Source organism: Hypanus sabinus, chromosome 8, assembly GCF_030144855.1.
Source record: "Hypanus sabinus isolate sHypSab1 chromosome 8, sHypSab1.hap1, whole genome shotgun sequence".
Taxonomy (NCBI): Eukaryota; Metazoa; Chordata; class Chondrichthyes; order Myliobatiformes; family Dasyatidae; genus Hypanus; species Hypanus sabinus.
In genome coordinates this window covers 113355601-113381604 of record NC_082713.1, presented here as the reverse complement: position 1 = coordinate 113381604, position 26004 = coordinate 113355601, and the positions used below count along the sequence as shown (strand labels likewise).

General features: G+C 41.3%; 1 protein-coding gene across 6 annotated transcripts in view; it reads left to right on the top strand.

Moving 5' to 3' along the window:
• Positions 1-26004, top strand: part of LOC132398346 (plasma membrane calcium-transporting ATPase 1-like) — a 124625-nt gene that overhangs the window by 60975 nt on the left and 37646 nt on the right. For all 6 annotated transcript variants that reach the window (XM_059977634.1, XM_059977640.1, XM_059977639.1 and 3 more), the window contains exons 3-6: positions 4008-4205; positions 10159-10416; positions 12192-12317; positions 25405-25518. In XM_059977634.1, the coding sequence (XP_059833617.1) occupies positions 4008-4205; positions 10159-10416; positions 12192-12317; positions 25405-25518 (696 nt within the window). The remainder of the gene's footprint in view (positions 1-4007; positions 4206-10158; positions 10417-12191; positions 12318-25404; positions 25519-26004) is intronic.

The window sequence follows — 26004 nt, the reverse complement described above, 5'->3', positions numbered from 1 at the left end:
TAATGGCCACATAAGTTCAAGCGAGTGATGCTGGTTAGAAATTGTTCAGCAACTGTCTCTTATCCATATTAAACGGTATAGTGCCCCAGATGAAGGAAATCTGGCTATTTTCTTGATTTAGATTGTGTTCTTTAAGAGTTGTCCCAAATATGTGGCTACCCTGATTAACCAATGCACCACAATCCACCCTTTATGTTTACACATGCTATGATAGTTTACTTTGAATGTTATTCCCTTATTCAAAAATAATCCAGCATTAATAGTCCAGGCAATATCAATGCATTGGTACAAGCTAAACGAAATGTTGATCTAGAAAAGGATTAAGTCACTTAGAGGGAAATGAATTGGCTAGGGTAAGTCAGCATGGAATTACGGGCAAATTATGTTTAATGAGTTTGATTTTTTTTTGAGCATTGGAATTAGGGTTAATGTGATATATGTAATGTATGTGGACACACACCTGAAAATCAGGACCTCTAATTTATTATTGATAAGCATCTTACACTTTTTGTGACTCATTGGAGTGTAGAAAACCGAGGGGTATAGATAGAATGAGCAGAGTTCTTTCCCCAGGAAAGGGGAACTAAAAACTGGAAGGCATGGGTTTAATGTGAGAGGTGAAAGATTTCAAAGGGATCTGAGGGATAATTTCTTCACACAGGGCGGTGCTTATATGGAATAAGCTGCCAGAGGAAGTGGTTGGTGCAGGTACTGTAATATAACATTTAAAAGACATTTGAGTAAATACATGGATAGAAAGGGTTTAGAGGGTTATGGCTAAATTAGGCATCTGTTTGGTCTGGACAAGTTGAGATGAATGGCTTTAATTCTGTTTGCTGTATTACTCTGACTATAAATTGATATGCAAAAGTGTATCTGCAAACAACAGGGTATAAGAGGGCTATTGAAATGATAGATGTGAAGTTGGCTAAGTTAACAGTAGAGAAACATTGTAATTTTGCAGGCAATTAGTGGTGTTCCTGAAAGTTTTTTGCTTTATTTACATTTATAAACCACCATCACTAAATGTGCAGATGAGGCAAAACTGGAATAATGTATAAACTCATAGAATTACAGAAATGTGGCACATGGAAGTTTAACACAATTAGGTTGATACAGTTTTGTTAAAGAGGCCATAATGGATAAAGAGATACAGGAGCAAAAGGATTGGGTGTATAATACACAAGTCAAAAAAAGTGGCAGGGTGAATTGAGAAAATGGTTTATAAGATGTATTTATAAGAAACAATTTTGGGAAGAATTCAGGTGGTCAAGCAGCATCTGTGGAAAGAAATAAGTTTCATGTCATTCACCTATCCTCTGAACTGTATAATTCTGGTTCTATCAGTAGGCAGCTGTCGATCCCAGGGGTTCATGAACTTCCGCCTCTGGACTGTGTTCTCCCCAGGGTGGGAAGATTTGAAGAACTGGCTGTTGCCCATGCAGCAGGTTCCGCCTCTCCATGTCACTGATGTAGTCCAAGGGAAGGGCAAGCATTGATGCAGCTTGGCACCAGTGTCAACGTAGAGGTTGCCAGAATGAAATTGTAAACAACATCAAATGGCCTTAGCGACCCAGCTCCGTAATTCTTCCTCGGGGTTTACTCCTAAAGTCTTTCTCATGGGTGGGTATGGCTGCAAGGCAGCAGGAGTTTAAAATCAGTTTTCCTTCTAGGTGGGCTGCTGTCCAAGGCTGACAAATCCCACCTGCCCGATGGCTCTATCATTAGAGACAAAATCAGTGATGATGTAAAATTTGTTTCATGGCAACAGTACAGGGCAATAAAATTATTGCAAGTTACAATAAAAGTTGGTGCAAAAGAGGAAAAAAGTAATTGTAATGTGTTCGTGGACCATCCCAAAATCTGTTGGGGGATGAACTCTGGAGTTGTTTTAGTTCGAGGAGCTGAAGGACAGTATAAAGGAAGTATATCCACTAACTTGAGATTTCATTTTCTTAGTGGAGGCATCATTTGTAGGTGAAAGATGTACAAGAGGATAAATGCCATTAAGTTGAAGTCTGTGCAATGCAACATGTAATAGGAATGTAGAATGTATTATTGGTTGCAGGTGTGGTTCCATGGTGTCCTTCAAAAGGGAATTGGGTAAATGGTGCAGCAAATTTGGAAGGCTGTGGAAAAGGGGCCATAAAGTGTTTCTGGTAGCAAGTTAGTGTGATGTGAAGAGCTGAATGGCTGCACCTTGTACTGTAAACGTTCTGTGATTTTATGATTTGAGTTTTACCAAGAGGCAACTTGTACAATAGAACAATTAATGTATTAGATGTGGAAACTGCTAGTATTGTTGGATTTCAACAAAATTAAGGCCACATATCATCCATTGAAAGCACCAGAGTTCACTGAAACTAGTAGAGTTTCAGAATCTCAACAGTGTATTTGTACTTTTATGACAGATTTGGGGTACAATAATCATAAATTCACTGTTCAATTGGATTAGCCTAATTTTATTTTTGTAGGTTAGTTTTCCGAAACCTAAAACTTGGCAAGACAAGATACTTTCCAAAAATACTGTGCCCTATAGGAAAATTGTTCAAAGTATTTAGTTAATATCGACAGAAAAATATACTATTAACTCTTCTGCATTAGTGATCCTGTGAAATTGCAGACAATTCTGCTAATATAGTTACACCTGATACCATTGGTCAACTCCTTTGCACTCTTCCATTGAAATGTCATTCCTTTCGCTTCCCTTCTCCATAATTGTCATCCTGGTTTGCCATTTGCTGTTCTCCAAGAAGTTCTGTAGAATGAGGGGCTTGGCTACAATGTAGAGAATCCCACTGCATGCCAATATAGAAAGTTTACTTATTTAAAAATAGCTTTACATCCATTTAAAGAAGTCTCATCCCATAGGTGGCATAGTGGTGTCATTACCTGGTAGCTGAGCCTCAAGTCCCATGCCACCGGGTTTAGGAGCAATTTTTACCGTATAACCATCAGGCTTCTAAACTGATTCCACAAGCTTGAACTCACTTTCAAGGACTCTACAAAGCATATTCTCAGTTTTATTTATTTACTTCTGTATTTCTTTCTGTGTGTGTATGTGTTTAGTGTATGTATATTTTTTCTTTTCCATAGATTCTCTTTTGCACATTGGTTTTTTAGTCTTTCTGTAGTTTTTTTTATTGATTCTGTTGTATTTCTTTGTACTGGGAATGCTTACATGAAAACAAATCTCAGTAGTATATGGTGATATGCATTCTGTGATAAATTTGCTTTGAAAGTCTTCATTTTGCTTGATGTGGCGTTCCCTGAAGCAGCCATTGAAATTAGCGAGCTGCTATCAGAGTATCTTGGTTTCAGTATATTCACAATCCTGAAATAACATTTTTCTGGTGAGTTAGTTGGTCAATAAATTATTTACAACAGGCAGTTTAATTGTTTTTCATCTAAAGTAGACAGGTAAACCAGAGATTTGAATGTTGTCTTAGTGAAAATTTGTTTCACTGTATAGTAAACCTACTGCAGGAGAAGCTTTGCCCACTAGTAGTTATCTCATGCTTAAACAGAGCATGTCCCTAACTTTATGCATCTCCCAAATTCGATAATGGGATTGTGAAATAGTTTGATCTCTTCAGTTTCCTTTTGCTGGTTATTTCTTAGATACCATGAGGTCAGTACAATGTTTACTTTCCTACTTGATTGTCAATCATATATTTGTGCTTATTTTTGAATTGCAGTGATGAGCATAAAATAGGATAGTAGAAAGATTTCTGATACATAGACCATGTCACACAATGTGGAAAAGACCCTTCAGGCCATAGCTGTGCTGATCATCATGTACCCATTTATATCAATTCCTGTTTTGTAGCACTTGCCCATTAAGCTTGGTCTTCTGTTGCCACAATGGATATTTTTTCCTGTCTGCAGTTGTCTTTCAGATCAGATTTGCACCTTTCCAATTTTCACTTTACTGGTTACTTGTTACCGTTGCTTGCTCCAGGTATATGTATGAAATAGCACTGAATTTTGTCTTTATCTTTCCACAGGGTTATCTGGCGATCCTGTAGATCTCAGCAAGCGGCATCAAGCTTTTGGGGAAAATTCTATACCGCCTAAAAAAGCAAAAACTTTTCTTCAGCTAGTATGGGAAGCTCTACAAGATGTCACATTAATTATTTTAGAAATTGCAGCCATAATATCACTAGGCCTTTCTTTCTATAAACCCCCTGGAGGGAAAAATGAAGGCAAGTATTAAAAATTTCAGTTTTAACAACTTGTAGCTAAAATGTTACCACTAAATTAATAGATATGAAACCTCTACAAACTTTTATCCCAGGATTGTGATCCAGGAAAAAACTGCATTACTGCCTTAGCAAAGCGGCTTCAAAATCCTTGTGTATGTTGAGTACATGTGCTCAGTTCAAAAATTTGAGAAACAAATAATTAAAACTGAATCAAATCAGTAAACTGCTCCTAACAGTTGTACTGGATGCTTAAGTGCTAGCATCAACTTGAAGCTGTATCACTTATTCTCAACCAGAGCAAGTTGGAAATGGATTTTGGTAATTTATTCAGCATTATTACAGCTGTTAGCCTGCCTGGAGCACATTGGAGTCAACGATGCTGTCATCTACCTGCTGAAAAGAGCTTACTCCCATTTGGATAAACACTGTGAGCATAGCATGCAGTCAGATTGTCAGGAAGGGCAAGCAGATGATAGGACAAAATTGCAGCCAGCAGGGTGAGTATTAGTGCATTAGAGATGCAGAATCTAAAAGGGTAGCAAACACAGTACTTAGTCTTGTATCTCAATGAACAGAGTATAAGAAATAGATGGATGATCTTGTTGCACTTTTACAGATGGTCAGGTATGACACTGTTGCCATCACTGAATCCTGGCGGAAGGATGGTTGTAGTTGGGAGGTGAATGTTCAAAGTTACACACTTTATCAGAGGGTTAGGAAGGTTGGCGGAGGGGGTGGAGTGGCTCTGCTGGTAAAGAATGGCATCAAATCAGTAGAAAGATGTGACATAGGATCGGAAGATTTTGAATCCTTGTGGGTTGAGTTAAGAAACTGCAAGGGTAAAAGGACCCTGATGACTGTTCTATACAGGCCTCCCAACAGCACCTGGGATGTGGACCACAGGTTACAATGGGAAATAGAAGACGTGTCAAAGGGGCAATGTTATGATAGTCATGGTAGATTTCAACATGCAGTTTGATTGGGAAAATCAGGTTGGTAATGGATCTCAAGAGAATGAGTTTGTTGAATACCTATGAGCAGTTTTAGAGCAGTTTTTCATTGAGCCTGTTAGGGGATCAGCTATACTGCATTGGGTGTTATGTAATGAACCACAGGTGATTAGGGAGCTTAAGTCAAACGTACCTTTAGGAGGCAGTAAACACAATATGATTGAGTTCAGCTCAAAATTTGATAGTGAAAAAGTAAGGTCTGACATAGCAGAATTTCAGGGGAGTTAAGGAAATTACAGTGGTATGAGGGAGGAGTTGGCCAAAGTAAGTTGGAAGGAGCTGCTGGTAGGGATGACAGCAGAGCAGCAATAGCATGAGTTTCTAGAAAAAATGAGGAAGATGCAGGTTAGATGTGTTTGAAAAATGAAGAAATACTCTAGTACAACAGTGGCTGACAAAGGAAGTCAAAGCTAATGTAAAAACAAAAGAGGGCATGCAACAAAGCAAAAATTAGCTGGAAGATGGAGGATTGGGAAGCTTTTAAAGACCTGTAGAAAGTAACTAAAAGAATCATTAGGAGGGAAAAGATGACATGTGAAGGCCAGCTAGCACACAGTACCAAAGTGGATGGTAAAAACTTTAAATAAATAAGAGATGTAGGACAGCTGGAAAATGAGGCCAGAGAAATAATAATGGGTGACAAGGAGAGGGCAGATGAAGTAAATGAGTATTTTGCATCAGTCTTCACTGTGGAAGACACTAGCAGTGTGCCTGATGTTGAAGGGTGTGAGGGAAGAGAAGTGAGTGCAGTTACTATTCCAAGGGAGAAGGTGCTCAAAAAGTTGAAAGACTTATGGGTACCTAAGTCACCTGGACAAGATGAACTGTACCCTGCGGTTCTGAAAGAGGTAACAATAGAGATTGTGAAAGTAATGATCTTTCATAAATCATTGGACTCTGGCATGGTGCCAAAGGACTGGAAAATTGCAAATGCCACTCCACTCTTTAAGAAAGGAAAAGGCAGCAGAAAAGAAATTATAAACCAGTTAGCCTTACCTCAGTCAGTGGTTAGGAAGATGTTGGAGTTAATTGTTAAAGCTGAGGTTATAGGGTACTTGGTGACACAGGACAAAGTTAGCATGGTTTCCTTAAGGAAAAATCTTTCTTGATGGACCTATTGGAATTCTTTGAGGAGATGACAAGTAGGATAGATAAGGGGATGCGGTGGATTTTGTATATATGGTTGTTCAGAAGGCATTTGACAAGGTGCAAAACATGAGGCTGCTTACCAAGTTAAGAGTCCATGGTATTACAGGAAAGTTACTGGCATGGTTATAGCATTGGCTGATTGTTAAGTGGCATCGAGTAGGAATAAAAGGATTCTTTTCTGGTTGGCTGCCAGTGACGAGGTGTTCTGCAGGGGTTAGTGTTTGGACTGCTTTTTATACTGTATATCAATGATTTAGATGATGGAATAGCTGGCTTTGTTGCCAAGTTTGCAGATGATATGAAGATTGGAGGGGCAGATGGTGTTGAGGAAACAGGCTGCAAAAGGCCTTGGACAGATTAGGAGGATGGACAAGAAAAGTGGCAAATGAAATACAATATTGGAAAATGCATGGTCAGGCATTTTAGTAGTAGAAATAAATGTGCAGACTATTTTCTAAATGGGGAGAAAATCCAAAACTCTGCATTGCAGAGGGACTTGGGAGACCTTGTGCAGAACACCGTAAAGGTTAACTTGCTGGTTGAGTTGGTGGTGAAAAAGGCAAGTGTAATGTTAGCATTTATTTTGAGAGGTCTAGAATACAAGAGCAGGGGTGTGATGCTGAAGCTTTAGAAGGCACTAGTGAGGCCTCAGCTTGATTATTGTGAACAGTTTTGGGCTCTTCATCTAAGAAAAGATGTGCTGGCATTGGAGAAGTTCACAAGGATGATTCAAGAAGTGAAAGGGTTATCATACGAGGAATATTTGATAGTTCTGGCTGTGTACTCACTGGAATTTAGAAGGAAGAGGTGGGCATCTCATTGAAACCTTTCGAATGTTGAAAGGCCTAGATAGAGTAGATGTGGAAAGGTTGTTTCTCATGGTGGGGGAGTTTAGGACAAGAGGGCACAGTCTCAGGATAGAGGAGCATCAATTTTAAAACAGAGGTGCATAGAAATTTCTGTAGCCAGAGGGTGGTGAAGCTGTGGAATTTGATACCACAGGCAGCTGTGGAGGCCAGGTCATTGGGTGTATTTAAGGCAGAGCTTGATAGGTTCTTGATTAGATGTGGCATCAAAGGTTACGGAGAGAAGGCCAAGGAGTGGGGCTGAGAAGAGGGAAAAGGATCAGCCATGACTGAATGGTGGAGCAGACTCGTTGAGCCAAATGTCCTAATTCTGTTCCTGTGTCAGTGGTCTTATGTTTTTTGATTTCTCAAATGCCTTTAAAACCATAGAGCCCTCATTGCTGGGTAAAAGCTCCACTAAATGCGGGATGGCACTTCCTGGATAATGGGCTACCTGCCTGGCAGACCGCAGTTTGTGTGGCTTCAGAGCTGTGTGTCAGACATGGCTGTAAGCAGCACTGGGACCCCACAGGGGACTGTATTGCTTCCTTCCCTATTTACCATGTATACTTTGGATACAACACTGAGTCATGTCATATCTGCAGAAATTCTCTAATGACTCAGCAATAGTTGGGTTTATAAAGGGAAGATGAATACAGGGCCCTGGTGGAGGACTTTGTCGAATGGTGCAAGCTGAATCATCTGCAGCTTGATATCAGTAAGACAAAGGAGATGGTGATACAACATAGGAAGACTAAGCCTCCACTGCTCCCTGTTATTGTTAATGGTGAAGGTGTGGATGTGGTGAGGACCTACAAGTACCTGGGTGTGAACCTGGATGACAATGGAGCACCAACACAGAGGCTGTGTATAAGAATTGCCTCTACTTCCTGAGGAGACTTGAGGTTCTTTGGAGTATGCAGGCCTCTCCTTCACATGTTCTACCAGTCTGTTGCCAGTACAGTCTTCTATGTGGTGGTGTGCTGAGGCAATGGCATCAAGACAAGTGATGCCAGCAGGCTCAATAAATTGATTAGAAAGGCTAGCTCTGTTATAGGTGTCAAACTGTAGACTGTGGCTTTAAAAAAAAAAGGCTCTATGGAAAATCCTGGCAATTTTAGGCAATGCTTCTCACCCTTTGCATGCCTCCTTGGCTGAACTGAGGAGCACTTTTAGTAATAGATTACGACCACTGTGCCGCTCCAAAAAGAGCTATTTGAGTTCATTCTTACCCTTGGCCATTAGACTCTACAATGAGTCGACCTGTAGCCTGGGAAGTGACAATCCCCTTTTGTTAGACTGTTTGAGGTAACTTATTTTTTATTCTTTCTTCTCTCCTAATATTTGTATATCTGTGCACTTATAATGCTACTTTGATACTAATTTCCTTTGTGATCCATATAGTATCTATTAAATGAGCTCAATTTACTGATTTATGATAAATTTGCAAAGTGACTTTGCTGATTACTTTCAAGTTGATGTCCTCTAGAGTCATTATCTAAAAGGTTGGGAGCATTTAATAGATAATGGAAGCTTATCTGCACTACCTCCCCAGGCTTTAGCTACCTTGAGGAGCCGATACTTAGCAGTATTGCAAATGCTAATCACTAGGCAATAATAAAATAGCTGTTAAAATGACTCTTAACTCATTACACCTCCAAGTTATTTTCAGGCATATTTGCAGACCAACCAAACAGTGTTTATATTGATTTGCGGGATGTGAGCAATGCTAGCACCAGTATAGTTGTGATTGTCCCTAACTACCTATGAAACTGAGTTACTTAGAAGACCTCTTGAAGGTAGAGATGTCTGGTTATTTGGTCTACAAATGTGCTTGTAAATACTCTGGAAATGTAGTAAATGTTTCAACATTTGATTAACATGTGTTTAAGATAAATTAGTACAAAAGGATACATGGTCCAAACATGAAAGAAATTTGTTTTCACTGTGGCTAAGTCAGTACCCCTACAAGGATTTCCTCGGGTGTTGAAAATTGAGTGGCTAATTGTTGCACCATGGTGAAAATTGTCAATGATCTGTCATCATCTGGGGCCAAGAGCTGGTGTAAAGTTCTAATATAGTTGTCCTTCTGGTGATAAATATATGCAATCTATCATTGTATTCGCTACTTAGATCTAAAAGAGGATTTTCAAACAAAAAGAAAACATTGACGATAATTCCACCCAGTTTGAAGAAATTTCATATTGTTTTCCCAGAAGCAGATGGTTTTATCGGAGCAAATTTTCAATTTCAAAGGTTTAATTTAATGTCAGAAATGTATACAGTATACATCCTGAAATGCCTTTTCTTTGAAAAACATCCACGAAAACAGAAGTCCCCCAAAGAATGAACGACCGTTAAATATGAGAACCCCAAAGTCCCCCCCCCATCATTTTTCAAAAATGCTCAATATTGCTTATATTTGCATTTGTTTGTGAATTCAATGATTCGTATCCACACTTAGGGTATGGTGTACTCAGTAATTCGATGTCTTCGCTTATTTGATTATTTCACTGATCTTGCAAGCATGATTTTCTTCATTAATTGTATATTTTGGCTAAAAATGACTGCTTGCAATTTTTTATTTGCTTGAGCAAACTGAGCATAAAAATGATAGTTCAAATTAAATGGTTAATAAGTGCACCAAAAAGTTTGTGCTGTAGTGCCTCTTAGGAAATTCTCCATTCAGAAAGTATTCTTGGAGCATTCAAGTTCCAGATTAATTGGTCCTCTCTCAGCCATATCAATTTTGGTTATTAAAAACACTTAATATTTTGTTATGTGCTACCTTGCTCTAGTGTTACTGTCAGTTTCAAGTTTATGGTGAAAATACAGTAAACTATTAAATGATTTAATTCATGATTGTAAAGTTTGCCTTACTCCTATCCCGTGTGTGTGTGTGTAAAATCTGTGCTATCCCTTATGTTCTGTCATCTGTTCTTTCTGCAGCTTGTGGTAGAGTTACAGATAACGTTGACGATGAAAGTGAAGCAGAGACCGGTTGGATTGAAGGAGTTGCCATTCTTGTTTCTGTTATTTGTGTGGTATTGGTCACAGCATTCAATGACTGGAGTAAGGAAAAACAATTTAGAGGTCTACAAAACAGAATAGAACAGGAGCAGAAATTCACCGTGATAAGAGGTGGCCAGGTTATCCAGATACCTGTGGCAGAGTTGGTGGTTGGTGACATTGCTCAAGTTAAATATGGTAAGTAAATTTTGTACCTGACTATTCATGGAAACCCTTCAGTAAATGTGTTTTAAGTTGGGGGGGGCAGAGAAATACTATACTTGAAGTGGTGTACTCATTTTATGGGTCTTTCTCACTTTCCACAAATGTAGCAATGTAGCAAGTGCTATCCAACATGGATAAAAATTTTAAAGATTAAATATTAGCTTTACTTGTCACACATACATCAAAGCATACAGTAAAATGTGTCATTTGCGTCAATGACCAACAGTGTTTGTGCTGGGGGCAGCCCTCGAGCTTTCGCTATTAACGTAGTGTGCTCGCAACTTGACACGAACCCATAAGTGTTTGGAATGTGGGAGGTAACCGGAGCAGCTGGAGGAAACCCACAGCCACAGGGAGAACGTACAAACTCCTTATTACTGTGGCTAATAAACCCAATTAGTGATCTCTGGTGCAGTAAAGTGGTAATGGTGAAAAATAGGAACTAGATTGATTGGAAGCAATACTGGCATTCTGACATGTCAGTGTTTCTTTTTAAAAAAACAATAACAAAGGATTGAGAGAGACGAGAACTTAAAACCATCTATCATCAAAAAAGTAAAGTGCTAGGCAAATGAATGGAGCTAAATGCTTGGCCTGCATCCTAGGGTACAAGAGGGGAGTCAGGAAATTAGTTCCAGATGTGTTGCTACTGTTGAAAGAAACACAAAACTGGAAATTGTATGCCAATTGCACAAGCATTAGAAAGATAAATAGGATATTTAGAAAACAGGTAATCAGAGTTACTATTTTATGAAAGGGAAATGTTTGACAAATTGGCTTGAGTTTGAGGATGTAACAAATAACATTGGGGGGGGGCGGGGGAGGAACAAAGTGAATGTGATGCATGGGAATTTCCTGACTGAATTAAATAAGGTGCTATATTAACAACTGCAGCATAATTGTGCACTAGGTTGGAGTTAATATATTTATACAGATAGATGAGCCCATTGTATGGGTTTGTCCGGTAGCTAGTGGGGCTGCAAATAAGATGGAGTGAATGGACAATACTAACTTTGCAGTCATTACCATTCTCATACATTATGTGATGAAAATGGTTTATTTGGAACAGCAGTGTTAATGCTTAGAAAGAGGATGAATTTATCCTCATCAATGTGGTCAACTGCCTCATTAGAATTGAATTTATTGCCATCGACATGTCATGAAATTTATTGGTAGTAGTACAGTGCAACATAGAATATTACAATAAGTATATAAAATAATTAAGTAGTCCAGAAAAAGAACAAAATAGTGAGGTAGTGCTCATGGGCAGTTCAGAAAAACTACAGTAAAAACTCAACTTGGAAAAGCAAACATTTCCAAATGAAATCTAATCACTTTAGGTTCTCAAAGTATGAATTATTTGCTTTGTTTGGTCTGAACTCTTAAACACCTCATTTGTGAATATTGTGTTCACAAAATGCAATCAGTCTTCATAACCTCTCTGCATCTGTGACACATGATGAATGAACTCGTACAATGATTATTATGTCTTTAAGAGTGATTACTATGGTATAACTATGATTATAATTGTCTCTTCCTGATCTCCCTTCTAATGTTGAAGCTTTTTTTGATTTTTGGACAAGGAAAATGTCTTAAAAGCTTAATGTTTTAAACGTCAATATTGTCTGCAGAGTAGCAACTTGCTATGTGTTGGAGATTGGGGAAACATCTAACTGTTAACGGGCTGCATTAGCCTTGTGAGAACTGTTCAGGAGACCAACGATAAATTTTGGTTTTCTGCATTTCAGGTGACCTCCTACCTGCTGATGGTGTACTTATTCATGGAAATGATCTAAAGATTGATGAAAGCTCACTTACTGGAGAGTCTGACCACGTGAAGAAAAACCTAGACAGAGACCCACTGCTATTATCTGGTAAGAAGACATGCATCCTGCTGATGGAAGGATGGGAAATATTAATTTTCATTTTTTATTTCAGCGATAACAGCATGTAGTAGGTCCTTGGCCCTTTGAACCGCAGTGCCCCTGCAACCTCTGACAAACCTGATTAACCTTAACCTAATAAAGGGACAAATTGTATTGGCCATTTAACCTACTTGGTACGTGTTTGAACTGTGGGAGGAGAAAGAGCACCTGCGGAAAACCATACATTCTACAAGAAGAAAGTACAGAGACACCTTACAGAACAACACCAGAAATGAATTCAAACACTACAAGCTTTAATAGCATCATGCTAACCGCTATGCTACTGTGGCATTTTGACCTTTAACATGGTAGCAGGGAATTAGTACTGGCTGATTTATTGCCCAATCTGACATATAATTCAGAAACAATTTATAAAGTTTCTTTTTGACATGATTTGGTTGGATAGCACCGGGGCAAATTGCAGTAAAATTTATCTCTTAGACTTTATAGTAATTGAGGGAACAACATGTCCCAAGGAGGACCAGATCAAGAGATTAAGCCTAATTCATGTTTAACTGACATATTTGATTATTTAGCACCTGCCACGTTGGGTGTGTGCTGCATAATCAAGAAAAAAATAACAAGTTGCTGGAGAAATGTGATGGATCAGATAGCAGCTGTTGAGGTGCATGGATATTCAACATTTTCGGTCCAGTCCCTTCATCAGAACAATGCAGAATCTTGGCCTCAAATATTGATCCACCCCCTGACTACAGATCTGCATGACCTACTGAGCTCTTCCAACATTTTGTCTTTTACTCCAGATTAGTGTCTACCTTGTCTGGATAATACTGTTTTTACTGTATTCTATTGGGATGGGAGTAATCAAAAGGTTGAGAACTCAAATATTAAAGGTAGCATAGTTTTGATGGAAACAGGTCTTATTAACTCTGCTGATTTTTCTGCTCCATGAAAAATGAATAGGATGTTGGATTATGTACACAAAATACTGGGTGAGCTTGGCATGTCAGGTAGCATCTCTGGAAGGGAATAACTAATCAGCTTTGAGCCAAGATCATTGGTCAGGACCTGATGAAGGGTATTAGCCCGAAATGCCAATAGTTTATTCCACTCCATGGATGCTGGCAGACTTACCAACGTTTTGTGTGTGTTGTTCAAGAGTTCTAGCATCTGCTGAATCTCTTGTGTTTATGATGATGGGGCGCATTATAGATCAAAGAAGCCATTCCAGCATTAAATGGAATTATTGAAGATGATCAAAATGATTGTCCCCTGGCTTAATTGTAATGTAAGTGCTTGGGTGTTATTGGGTATTTGATATCAAACAGAAATGAGACAAGATTGCTAGATTTGAAAGAGGAATGTTGAATAACCAAGATATGTTGGATGGAAGTAATGACAAATCAAACTAGACACTTGGACTGGCACATATAGGAAAGGTTTACAGGGATAAGAGCCAAACATGGGCTAACGGAATTAGTTTACATGAGCATCTTGGTCAGTGTGGGCTAGTTGGGGTGGAAAGACTGGTTTGATCAGTGTTACTTCGACTGTGGGTAGTATGGAAATATGTTAGTATATTCTTTATAAATGAACACCTCTACCAAGTGTATCTAATTGAAAGTACACTGAATAACCAAGTGTTTCAGTCAAGCTGAATGCAGGGAAAGAGCATTTAGAAATTTGGGCAACTGTTGGAGGTGAAAATGTGCAGAAAAGCAAAAACAGATTTCAAACTGTTTGGGAAAAACTGGAGACTAACATGAATGTTTTTGGAATAATTTCAGAATATAGTGGAATGTTCTCATTGGATATATATATATCAGTATTCACTAAACATGATCAGTTGCTTTTAAGCTGCCATACTTAATATTTTTAGTGTTTCTATGGCTCTTCTCATAGGTGCCTCTTTATCAAGCAGTTCCTCGCTCATTTTAATATTCCTTTTCAGAGCAGCTACAGCTCCCCCAGTTAGTTTCCTATTTAGTTATCTTTCTCCCATCTTCCTCTGAATCTTGTCCCACCTGTTAACTGATGCAACACTTGTTTGTAGAGGAGTATAATGCAAATTTGTAACTTGAGCCCCTGCCGCTTGCCCCCCTCCAGTATTCTATATTGCTGCATATTGTTGGCAAAAATTCTTCATGGTGAAGCAGCTGTTCCAAGAATTTGTAATGCCAGGTGTTAGCAGAGTGGGATCGCCGACCACAGCGAGAGTAAGAATGAGCTGGAGAAGATTAAAGACTCCTCTTGGAAGACTAGCTGGGGAAAAAAACAATACTTCAGTTTTGTAGTATATTTAATAAAAGACGTGTGTGGTGTCATCTTCAGAAATAAAGCAGATTGACCAAGCTTCAGTTAAAGATAAAGATTAGCTTTATTGGTCACGTGTACATCAAAACATACAGGAAAACGCAGCAGTTGTGCCAAATCAAATCAGTGAGGATTGTACTGAGGGCAGCCCACAAGTGTTGCTGTACTTGTAGCACCAAGATAGCTTGCCCAGAGATTACAAACTTGAGCCCCTTGTCTTCAGAATGTGGGAAGAATCCAGAGGAAAATCACATGATCATGGAGTGAACATACAAACTACAGACAGTGATGATTAAAGCATTAATGCAGTTTTACTGTAGAGAAGGGAAAACAAAGTATTTAAATTGTTTCATGTTTCACTTCTGTTTGTAAGATAGGGTAAAAATGAGCGTGAATGCAAGAAAAGAAATGCTAATTACTGGAAACGTGGCCATCAATGGAGGCCAGCTTAGCAATGAAATAGAGATACTTCAAAATTCCCTGAAAAATAGGGATTTTACCGTTACAAATGCAAAGTAAACAGTGTGCCGTCAGCTGCTACATGGTGTAAGAAAGAACAGAGTTCTGGGGTTGATGGGGGAATGCAGAGTTTTCGAAAGAATTGGGTAGATCTTTTGGATAGTTTGCAGGAAATGAGTTTCTGTTTAGATTTGGGGTATTATTGACAAGATTTACATTCTTCTATGAATTTTGCATATTTTTGCCACTATTAGAACACAATTCAGCTTTTCATCCAAACAGATCTGCCTGAGAGCTAATTAGATCATCTCTAATCATCATCATCCCCAACCTCCTGCTTGCTTTAAGAACATTTGCCCAGCCTCTGAATTCAGATGCATCTGTTTCTGCCTCTTTACAAATCACTGATTCTCTTCCCAAACTGAGGACTGAGATTATTTCAGTTTATGGAATTTTCTTTAACTGTGACTGTGCTGAATCAGTGCTTGTTCTCACCGTATTAATATGGTCAGCCACAGCTTAGGTTATCCAGCTTCAGCGGGCCCACTTTTTTTAACTGATGTGCTGCCAGCCAGTGTTCCCCAGGATTGGCCCCACTAACAACTGGATGAGACTCTGCGCAGCGTAGCATAAAAAGGGGAATGATAAGCTGTGTTAAAATACGAGTTTGGTCACTGTGCCAAAATATAACAGCTTCGAGGAGTGAAAAGGATTCCCTTAAAAGCTTCCAGAAATGGAGTTTAGTTTCAAGATGTGCTGAAGATGCTAAGATTCTCTGGAACAGAGTGGTTCTGTAGAAGGTATTTAAAATTGTAAAGGGTCTACACAGAAGAGAGAAAATAAAATGGCAAGACAGGACAAAAAATGGAAGTGACATGAAAAATGTTCGGAGTTTAGAATGCACTGACAGGAGCAGTGAGGGCAGGTGTTCAAAAGCATACTAGTACCTGAAAGGAAAAGTGGCAGGAGCATGGGCAGTGGATTGCAGTAGGTCTAATGAGATTGCTCTTGCATAGCACTGTAATCTCCACCAGGAATATGTAAGGAATTGTAAAATGTAAAGTCGGCCTGATAGGCATGTTGATTAAAGATGAACTCATTTTACTGATGGTGAATGAAGTAAGCAGACAGTGGAGGTTTTATAGTAGAAGTTAGAAATGGAAAAGGACTTGTGACTGGTAGTTTCTCTTGCGTTCTCTTTGAGATCATTCGGCACCCATTCTGGTGGGGATAATAAGTTAATGCTCACAGAGCGGTATGAGACACAACACTTTGGAAAAAGCTTGTTTAAAAGCTGCCTAAGTGCCATAAACAAAATAATTCAAGATTCCATTAATTATCAGTATGTATACAATATACAACTCTGAGATTGTCTTCTGCAGATAGCCACAAAACGAAGAGAGACATTAAATCTGCACTCCTCACACTAAAAAGAACGGCAGTGTGAATATCAACCCCCAAGCCCCTTCCTCTGCACAAAAAAGTAACAAAATGCAACAAGAACATTGACCCCAAAAACTCTTCATCTGCACCAAATCAAAAAACAAAACGCAGCAAGAACATCAACCATCAAACTCCTCTTTGTGTACAAAATAAAATGTCAGAATGGGTAAAAACAGAATATAAAATCCATAAGACTGAATAAGTCCGTAGTCCAATCCATAAACGTAGAACCTCGGTAGCATTCTCTGACCATGTGTGTGTGAGAGACAGACAGACACCACTCGAATGCAGAGGCCTCCCTCTGGCCACAGCGAGCTGCCACACAGACTCCTCCTCCGGCAGCAAAGAGATCCATCAGTGATTAAGAAGCAGGCATTTGCCTCGATGTTCCAATCTTCCTCAATGCTTTAATTTGTGATTAATGGACACACTACCACAAAAATTATGATGCACAGTACTGTGCAAAAGTCTTAGATGTATATAGCTAGGGTGTCTAAGATGTTTGCACAGTAATGCATTTGTCAACATAGAATGGAGAGCAAGTTTTTATAAATCTGGCAGGAGCAAAGGATGTTGGTAATGGTGAGGGTGGAGCATCTTGGCAAGGGTATGGAACAGCTGTCAAGTATGCCGGGGTGGGAGGTGGTATAGGTGCAGACACGCTCAACCACAAGATGCTAGGGAAGCTCGTCCGCCCAGTTGGCTCCTCGCAGGCAGGCCATGAGGGCCGACTTCAGGTGACAGTGGAAACGCTCCACTAGCCCGTTTGACTGTGGGTGGTAGGCAGTTGTGTGGTGCAGCTGAGTCCCCAAAAGGCTGGCCATAGCTGACCACAGGCTGGAGGTGAACTGGGCGCCTCTGTCGGAGGTAATGTGGACCGGTACACCAAAGCGAGATATCCAGGTGGTGATCAGGGCTCGGGCGCAAGATTCGGAGGTGGTGTCGGTGAGCGGGACCGCCTCTGGCCATCTTGTGAACCGGTCCACGATAGTCAGGAGGTGCCGCGCTCCGCGCGACACTGGCAGGGGGCCCATGATATCCACATGAATGTGGTCGAAACGCCAGTGGGCGGGATGGAACTGCTGCGGTGGGGCTTTGATGTGCCGCTGCACCTTGGCCGTCTGGCAGTGCATGCACGTTTTGGCCCATTCACTGACCTGTTTGCGGAGTCCATGCCAAACGAACCTGCTGGAAACCATCCGGACAGTTGTCCGGATGGAGGGATGCGCCAAGTTATGAATGGAGTCAAAAACATGGTGCCGCCAGGCTGTCGGGACGACGGGACGGGGCTGGCCGGTGGCGACGTCACAGAGTAGGGTCCTCTCACCCAGGCCTACGGGGAGGTCCTGGAGCTGCAAACCGGAGACTGCGGTTCTGTAACTCGGAATCTCCTCATCCGCCTGCTGCGTCTCTGCCAGTGCCTCAAAGTCTACCCCTTGGGAAAGGGCATGAACGGTAGGGCGAAAGAGCGCATCCGCCACGACATTATCCTTACCTGAGACGTGCCGGACATCCGTCGTGTATTCAGAGATGTAGGACAGGTGGCGTTGCTGGCGGGACGACCAGGGGTCGGACGCTTTCGTAAACGCAAAGGTAAGCGGTTTGTGGTCCGTGAACGCGGTGAAGGGCCGACCTTCTAGGAAGTACCTGAAATGCCGGATTGCCAGGTAGAGCGCCAACAGTTCCCGGTCGAAAGCACTGTACTTGAGCTCAGGTGGCCGCAGGTGTTTGCTGAAAAACGCCAGGGGTTGCCAGCGACCTGCGATGAGTTGCTCCAGCACCCCACCGACTGCCGTGTTAGATGCGTCCACTGTGAGGGCGGTAGGGGCGTCCATTCTGGGATGTACTAGCATTGCGGCATTCGCCAAAGCTTCCTTCGTTTGAACGAAAGTGGCGGTGGACTCCTCGTCCCAGGTAATGTCCTTGCTCAGACCCGACATCAGGGCGAACAGGGGGCGCATGATCCGGGCAGCTGAAGGGAGGAAGCGGTGGTAGAAATTGACCATACCTACGAATTCCTGAAGGCCTTTGATCGTGGTGGGTCGGGGGAAGTGGCGGACTGCATATACCTTAGCGGGCAGAGGGGTTGCCCCGTCTTTAGTAATCCTGTGGCCCAGGAAGTCAATGGTATCGAGTCCGAACTGGCATTTGGCGGGGTTGGTTGTAAGACCGTACTCACTCAGTCGGGCGCAGAGTTGACGGAGGTGGGACAGATGCTCCTGACGACTGTTGCTGGCTATGAGGATGTCGTCCAAATAGATGAACGCGAAGTCCAGGTCCCGTCCCACCGCGTCCATTAACCGCTGGAACGTCTGTGTGGCATTCTTCAGGCCAAACGGCATGCGGAGGAACTCAAAGGCCAAACGGGGTGATGAGAGCCGTTTTGGGGACGTCGTCAGGATGCATCGGGATTTGATGGTACCCTCGGACGAGGTCTACCTTGGAGAAGATCCGTGCGCCGTGCAGGTTTGCTGCAAAGTCCTGAATGTGTGGCACAGGGTAGCGGTCCGGTGTGGTAGTCTCGTTCAGCCTGCGGTAGTCACCGCACGGTCTCCAGCCTCCCGTCGCTTTGGGCAACATGTGCAGGGGGAGGCCCATGGGCTGTCGGACCGCTGGATGATCCCCAATTCCTCCATCCTCTGGAACTCCTCCTTCGCCAGTCGGAGCTTGTCCGGGGGAAGCCGCCAAGCGTGGGCGTGGAGGGATGGTCCCTGGGTCGGGATGTGGTGCTGTACGCCGTGTCGGGGCATGGCCGCTGTGAACTGCGGTGCCAGAACCGATGGGAAATCCGCCAGGACCCTGGTGAAGTCATTGTCGGACGGCGTGATGGAGCCGAGGTGAGGGGCTGGCAACTGGGCTGCACCCAGGGAGAACGTCTGAAAGGTCTCGGCGTCTCTTTCTGGGCAGGTCGACCAGTAGGCTGTGAGCCTGCAAAAAATCTGCACCCAGAAGCGGTTGGGCTACGGCGGCCAGTGAAAAGTCCCACGTGAACTGGCTGGAGCCGAACTGTAGCTGCACCTGACGGATGCCATAGGTCCTTACTGTGCTGCCGTTCACGGCCCTCAGGGGGGGACCCGGTGCCCTACTGCGGGTGTCGTAACTCGTCGGAGGTAAAACGCTGATCTCGGCACCAGTATCGACCAAAAACCGGCGTCCCGACCTTCTATCCAACACATACAGGAGGCTATCCCGATGGCCAGCCGCTGTAGCCATCAGTGGCGGCTGGCCCTGGCGTTTCCCGGGAACTTGCAGGGCGGGCGACAACGGCAGGCTTCTGCGCCCCACCGCTGGTGGTAGAAGCACCAGTGTTCCTTGGGCCGGGGGTTGGCGGGCTCTGCGCCCGGGCCTGGACTGGTTTGCTGCTGGGAGCGTGGCTGGGAGATCTGTGCGATGGACGCCCCGCTCACCTTTTTGGCGTTCCACAGCAAGTCCGCCCGGGCTGCCACCTTCCGGGGGTCACTGAAATCCGCGTCGGACAGCAGCAGGCGTATGTCCTCGGGCAGCTGCTCCAGGAATGCCTGCTCAAACATGAGGCAGGGTGTGTCCGTCGGCTAGAGACAACATCTCATTCATTAAAGCCGATGGAGGTCTGTCGCCCAAGCCATCCAGGTGCAGTAAATGGGCAGCCCGCTCGCGCCGTGAGAGTCCGAAAGTCCTGAGGAGCAGGGCTTTGAATTCCGTGTACTTGCCGTCTGCCGGGTGCGACTGTACGAACTCCGCGACCTGGGCCGCTGTGTCCTGGTCGAGGGAGCTCACCACGTTGTAGTAGCGGGTGTCTTCTGAGGTGATCTGGCGAACGTGGAATTGGGCTTCGGCTTGCTGGAACCATAGGTTCGGTCGCTGTGTCCAGAAACCCGGCAGTTTCAACGAAACCGCATGAACAGAGGTGGCGTCGGTCATTTCTGGTCCAAAATTCGTTTGGACCGTCGGGGTCACCAATTGTAGCGGTGTGCTACACGCAGCGCTAAAATTACGACACGGAGTCAGTAACTGCAGTCGAAGGAAAAAACTTTATTCGAAATCCTCAGCCTCACTTTTAAGCCTCCCTCAACCTGCCCCCCCCCCCCCCCCCCCCCGTGGCGCAGAGGCTCTAAAGCTCTGTGCTCGCAAACCCCCGTAGGCTATCTAATTGTGAGCCGGTTCGGATGTGCCAGGAAATGGGTCGCCACAGTACCTCAGCAGCAACTGTGAAGTGGGAGTCCAGACAATTAGGATTGTATATAAAGGCAGCATTGATACCATTCAAAAAAAAAAATCCCATTATTTTAGGATTAGTGAGAGTTTAGAAAAACTGTGATGCTGAATCAATTGATATCTCAATAAGAGCTGACTTGATGTCAACAGCTGAAAGTAAGCGATGACAAAGTAGGTCAAATGAACTAAAAATGAAAATTCTAATTTGTTTTTATGAAAATGTGTCTGGGATCATTCGGAGTCTTTCAAATCTATATTGACCGTCTATAAACTGACAGTAATTTGGAGTAAAGAAATAAAATGCCAGAAAGCCTAAAACTAACATTGATTCAAATGAATGTGCAGTAATTGGTGAGGGAAGTGACATTATAGAGTGAAAGGTCACTGGGGCAAAGATTATTTTTATTCCAGTCTTTCAAGACCATTACAGAAATCCTAAACATAACATTCCAAAATTCCCTTGATTTGGGAGCATTTGGTTTAGGTTAGAAAATTATGCATATTATTTTGGTATTTGTGTGAAATGAAACAAGGAAATTAGAGCAGTTGACTTAATCTATTGATAGAAGTAATCAAAGATCTAACTAGTCTGTCTTTCCTGACTAAAACTAAACTTTTTTTAATGTGACAGAAGTAATGGAGAAGTATCTTTGTGTGAATTCTATTTCTGTCACAGGATTTTGAAACTGAAACATTAAGCTGTCTTTAATTGAATGTTTCCAGCATTCTGTTCTTGCTTTAGATTTCCAAGATCTGCAGCTTTTTAAAAACTATTTACTACTTTTCATCAAGTTGTCTAAAAGATTACTTAATTGAACCATTTACCAAAAATCTCTCATAAAAATTAAATTTCTGCAATTAATAACATAACAAAGTGGGGGCAGGAGTCAGCCATTTGGCCCTTTGAGCTTTCTCTGTCATTCAGTGAGATCATGGCTGATCTGATTGTGGATTCAGCTCCACCTACCAACCTTTTGCCCATAACCCTTAATTCCCTGCTATGCAACAATCTACCTAACTGTCTTAAATATATTTAATAACATAACCTTTACTGTTTCCCTAGGCAGAGAATTCCACAGATTCACAACTCTCTGGAAAAAGCAGTTTCTCATCCTCTGTCCTAAAACTATTTCCCCAACTCTTGAGGCCATGTCCCCTACTTCTAATCTCACTTACCCGTGGAAACAACTTCCCTGCTTCTATCTTATCCATCCTTTTCATAATTTTATGTTTCTATAAGTTTCCCTCTCATTCTTCTGAATTCCAAGCAAGTATAGTCCTAAACAACTCAATCTGTCCTTCATAGGCCAACGCTCTGAACTCCAGAATCAACCTTGTGAAGCTCTGCATCGTCTCCAGTACCAGTATATCTTTTCTCAAGTAAGGAAACAGAAAATGCAAGCAGTACTCCAGTTGCAGCACAACCTTCCTGCTCATCCTTTGGGAAACCCTGATTATAATCATGTCTTACCAGTGGGAATTGTATTGTGTATACTTTATTTACAAAAAGTTAGCTCAGAGTTAGCAATTCTCAGTCTCTATAAATACTAAACAATTTTTTAAATCCATAAAATTAACCGTTTTTGGAAGCAGTATGCATATTTTGGAGAATTCTTTGAAGCTTGAGGTGCAGCATTAAATCCACTGTTTTTAAATGGAAATAGTGCTGACCATATTGTGAAATTGTTATCAAATGAAACTTGTCAGTGCTGGAAGAAATCTGCAAGACAAGTGGATGGATCTGAGAAGTTGTGAAGGTCACTGGTCTTCAATTCCCTGAACTTTGTGGTTAAGGCTTCTAGTGGTCAGACTGAAACCAGTGCTCCATAAAGATCACATGTTTAAAGACAGTTTGGATGATGAGACAGTGCTTTCTATCAGAGGTTCCTATTATCATTGTAGAGTAATTGAGAAAAGTTTGCAGATAGATTTCAGTGTGGATAAGCATGAGGCCATCCACAATGTTTCTGAAATTATTACAGTGCTTTCTAAGTGGTGAAGACCATAAAACATAGAAGCACAATTAGTCCATTTGGCCCATCGAGTCTGTTCCGCCATTCCATTATGACTCATTTATTATCCTTCTCAACCCAATTTTGCTGCCTTCTTCCAGTGACCTTTGCTGCCCTTACTAGTCAAGAACGTATCACCTTTGCTTTAAGTAAACCCAATAACCTGACTTCCACAACTGTCTGTGACATTGAATTCCAAAGATTCACCACCCTCTGGGTAAAGAAATTACACCTCATCTTTGTTGTAAAGGGAGGTCCTTGTATTTGGAGGCTGTGCCCTCTGGTTTTAGATCTCTTTTTTCCTCCTCCTCCTTCCCCCCCCCCCCCCCCACACTATAGGAAAAGCCTCTCTATTTTGTAGCCTTTCAATATTTGATATTTGGTAAAACTGATATACAATTAGTAAAAATCTTAAGTACGGAGGGAGTTAAGAATCCAGGCATAAAGATGATGTCATGAGTAGCTACTGAAAATAGTTAGAATTTGAACCTCCATGATGCAGCCTAACGTGTAAGAGGTGAAAGTTCTGCTTGGCAAAGCATTGCTTAAATTATACCTGGAGTATTAGGTAGTTCCTGGTCACCATGTTGTTCTCTGGAAGAATGCTTAATAGATTATCATTGCCTCATGGTTAAATTAGGAGAGATTACCTAAACTAATGTTTTTGAATCCTTGAGTTCTGGCAGTTTCTTTGTTAAGTTTTCCAAAAAATTAAGGACAGAAGCTTTTCGTTGCACCTGTGCAGTTCTGCAAATGGAAGTTGATGCAAGGTTCAGTCTGGGGCAAAGATGAGTGAATGGAATTGGGTTAGCAGTCTCACTGAATAGTGGAAAAGGTTCTGGACATAATGGTTTTTTTTGCTTTTGAGATTCAGTCTGAGATTTCAGGCTTCTGTTAGGTAGAGATTAAATTTGCTGGCATTGTTAGAGGCTACTTTAATAATGGGGAAAACTGCCAATGCTGGAAATTTAAAGTAACAGAAAAATCAGAAAAGCAATCGGGGAGACACAATAGTTAACATATTAGGATAAGAAACCTTATAATCTCTTTCCATGGACACTCCATGACCTGCAGAGCATTCCTAGCATTTTATGTTTCTCCTTTAAAATTAAGCAAGTGCGGATTAATAAAACAGTTAAAAAAGAAAAGAGCATCATGAGATTTGCAAATGAAGAATTTTGATTTAAGTCATAAAATGTTTAGACTTGTATCTTATGAAGGATTTGAAATCAATGTAAGTTTTCCATTGTTTGGACATGACTGTTATGACAAGTAACTTGGGAGACAGACGATTTCCTGTACAGCATAAACAACTGAAGGTAGTTTTAAAATTGTTTTGATATTGGAATAAGCAGAAATCAATTAACTTTGACGAAGTAGATTGGTGGAAGAGTACTTCAAGTTCTGAATAGGTTGAATAAAAATGATTACTTTGAATGCTGCAGTCTTTAGAATGTTGGTACCAGATGATGTGTGTAGTTTTGTATTTGTTGAACTATTTCTGCCTTTTCTGTAAATTGTAGAGGTATTTACTGCACACGTGTTTTTAAAAGTGACCGAACGAAGGGTGCACTCTGGAGCTGAGTTGAAAATAAGAATGTCAGACAGAGGCAACATTGGCTGTTTTTGTTCATGTTCTGTTATTTTGCAACATCCTTTAAAATGCCCTCTCGAGAATATTAGATGATTTTTAACCCCTTTGTGCAAAGACATTTTTCAGTCTGTTTCACAAAAATGGAAATATTGCATTTTCCCTTGGGGCTCCAAAGCCCTACATCATTTGAAGTATGGAGAATAATAACTTAATGCCCAAGAATATGTTTAATCTTGTAGTTAATTCCCTTTACATCTGCTGTGTTCTTCAGTAATGGAAATGTGCGTGAGGTTTATACGGTACTTTGCATCCTGTACACCAACATGGCATGCTCATCAAAGTATGTTCTCAATGTTTACTTTTGTGATTCTATTCAAAGTTTATTGCACTTTCTATATTCCATTTGTGTAAAGTTCATGTCTCTTACACAATGTGCATTTGCCTTTATGAGCTTTAGATTTGTTCCATGGCTGTATATTTAAATAACTAGACCAAATTTGTCAGTAGCTGTAAATTTTATTATTGTATTTTACTGAGGCACAGTGGAAAAACTTGACTTGCATACTGTTCATACAGATCAATTCCTTACAACAATCCATTAAGGTAGTAGAAGGTAAAACAAAAACAGGATGCAGAATAGCATTGCAGTTCCAGAGAGTGCAGTGCAGGTACACAATAGATCATAATACCATAAAACACTGGAGCAGAATTATAAGGTGCAATGCCACAACAAGGTAGATTGTGATGCCTGAGTTGATGTTTGTGATGTTATCGTACTAGAAAACCACTCAATAGTCTTATAGCAGGATGAAAGTTGTCCTTCAATCTTGTGGTATGTGCTTGCAGGCTTTTGTATCTTCTATCTGAAGAGACGGCAAAAGAAATTCTGCATATGGTGGAGTTCAAAATCCAAGGGTTTGGTTTCTACATATAAAGTCATTGTTGTATTAAGCATGAAGCCATAAGTTCACATTACAGTTATTTAGTCTATGGGAATAAAATCATATGAACTTTTCTTGCTTGTTGCTAATGGCTGGTTCTAACTAGGTTCTGTTTTCAGGTACCCATGTAATGGAAGGTTCCGGGCGAATGGTTGTCACAGCTGTTGGTGTAAATTCTCAAACTGGAATCATCTTCACCTTGCTTGGGTCTGGAGAGGAGGAAGAGAAGAAAAGTAAGTACATTGATTGCTTTTCAGATATCTGGCAGCAGGTTAACAGGATACTTGAATATCCACCTTCTGGTTGTGATGTTAAAGATTGTAAAAGGTGCTTTCCAATTACAACACCTTGCTGAATTAATTCATCAGTGCTGAGGTACAGCTTAATCTTGAACTCCAAGTACTAAACCTATTAACTCTGAAACAAAATCACTAATTGTGTACTTTGGCGGTCTTCCACAATGGTCAGTCAATCGCAGTATAATCTTGTTGGTTAGCTGGGTGGTGTGTTTTCAGATTTGTTAGCAAATCAACCTCCTCCGAAATCCACATGAGCATGACTTGCATATATTACTTACAGAAAATTGAATACTAGATGATATGAGCCCAGGTATAAGTTCATTGATACAGCTGAATGTTTTGCCTATAATGGGAACTGCTAAGTTTCATGATTTTCTCCAAAACAAAGCTGTAAATCTGGCCATTGAATATGTTCACACT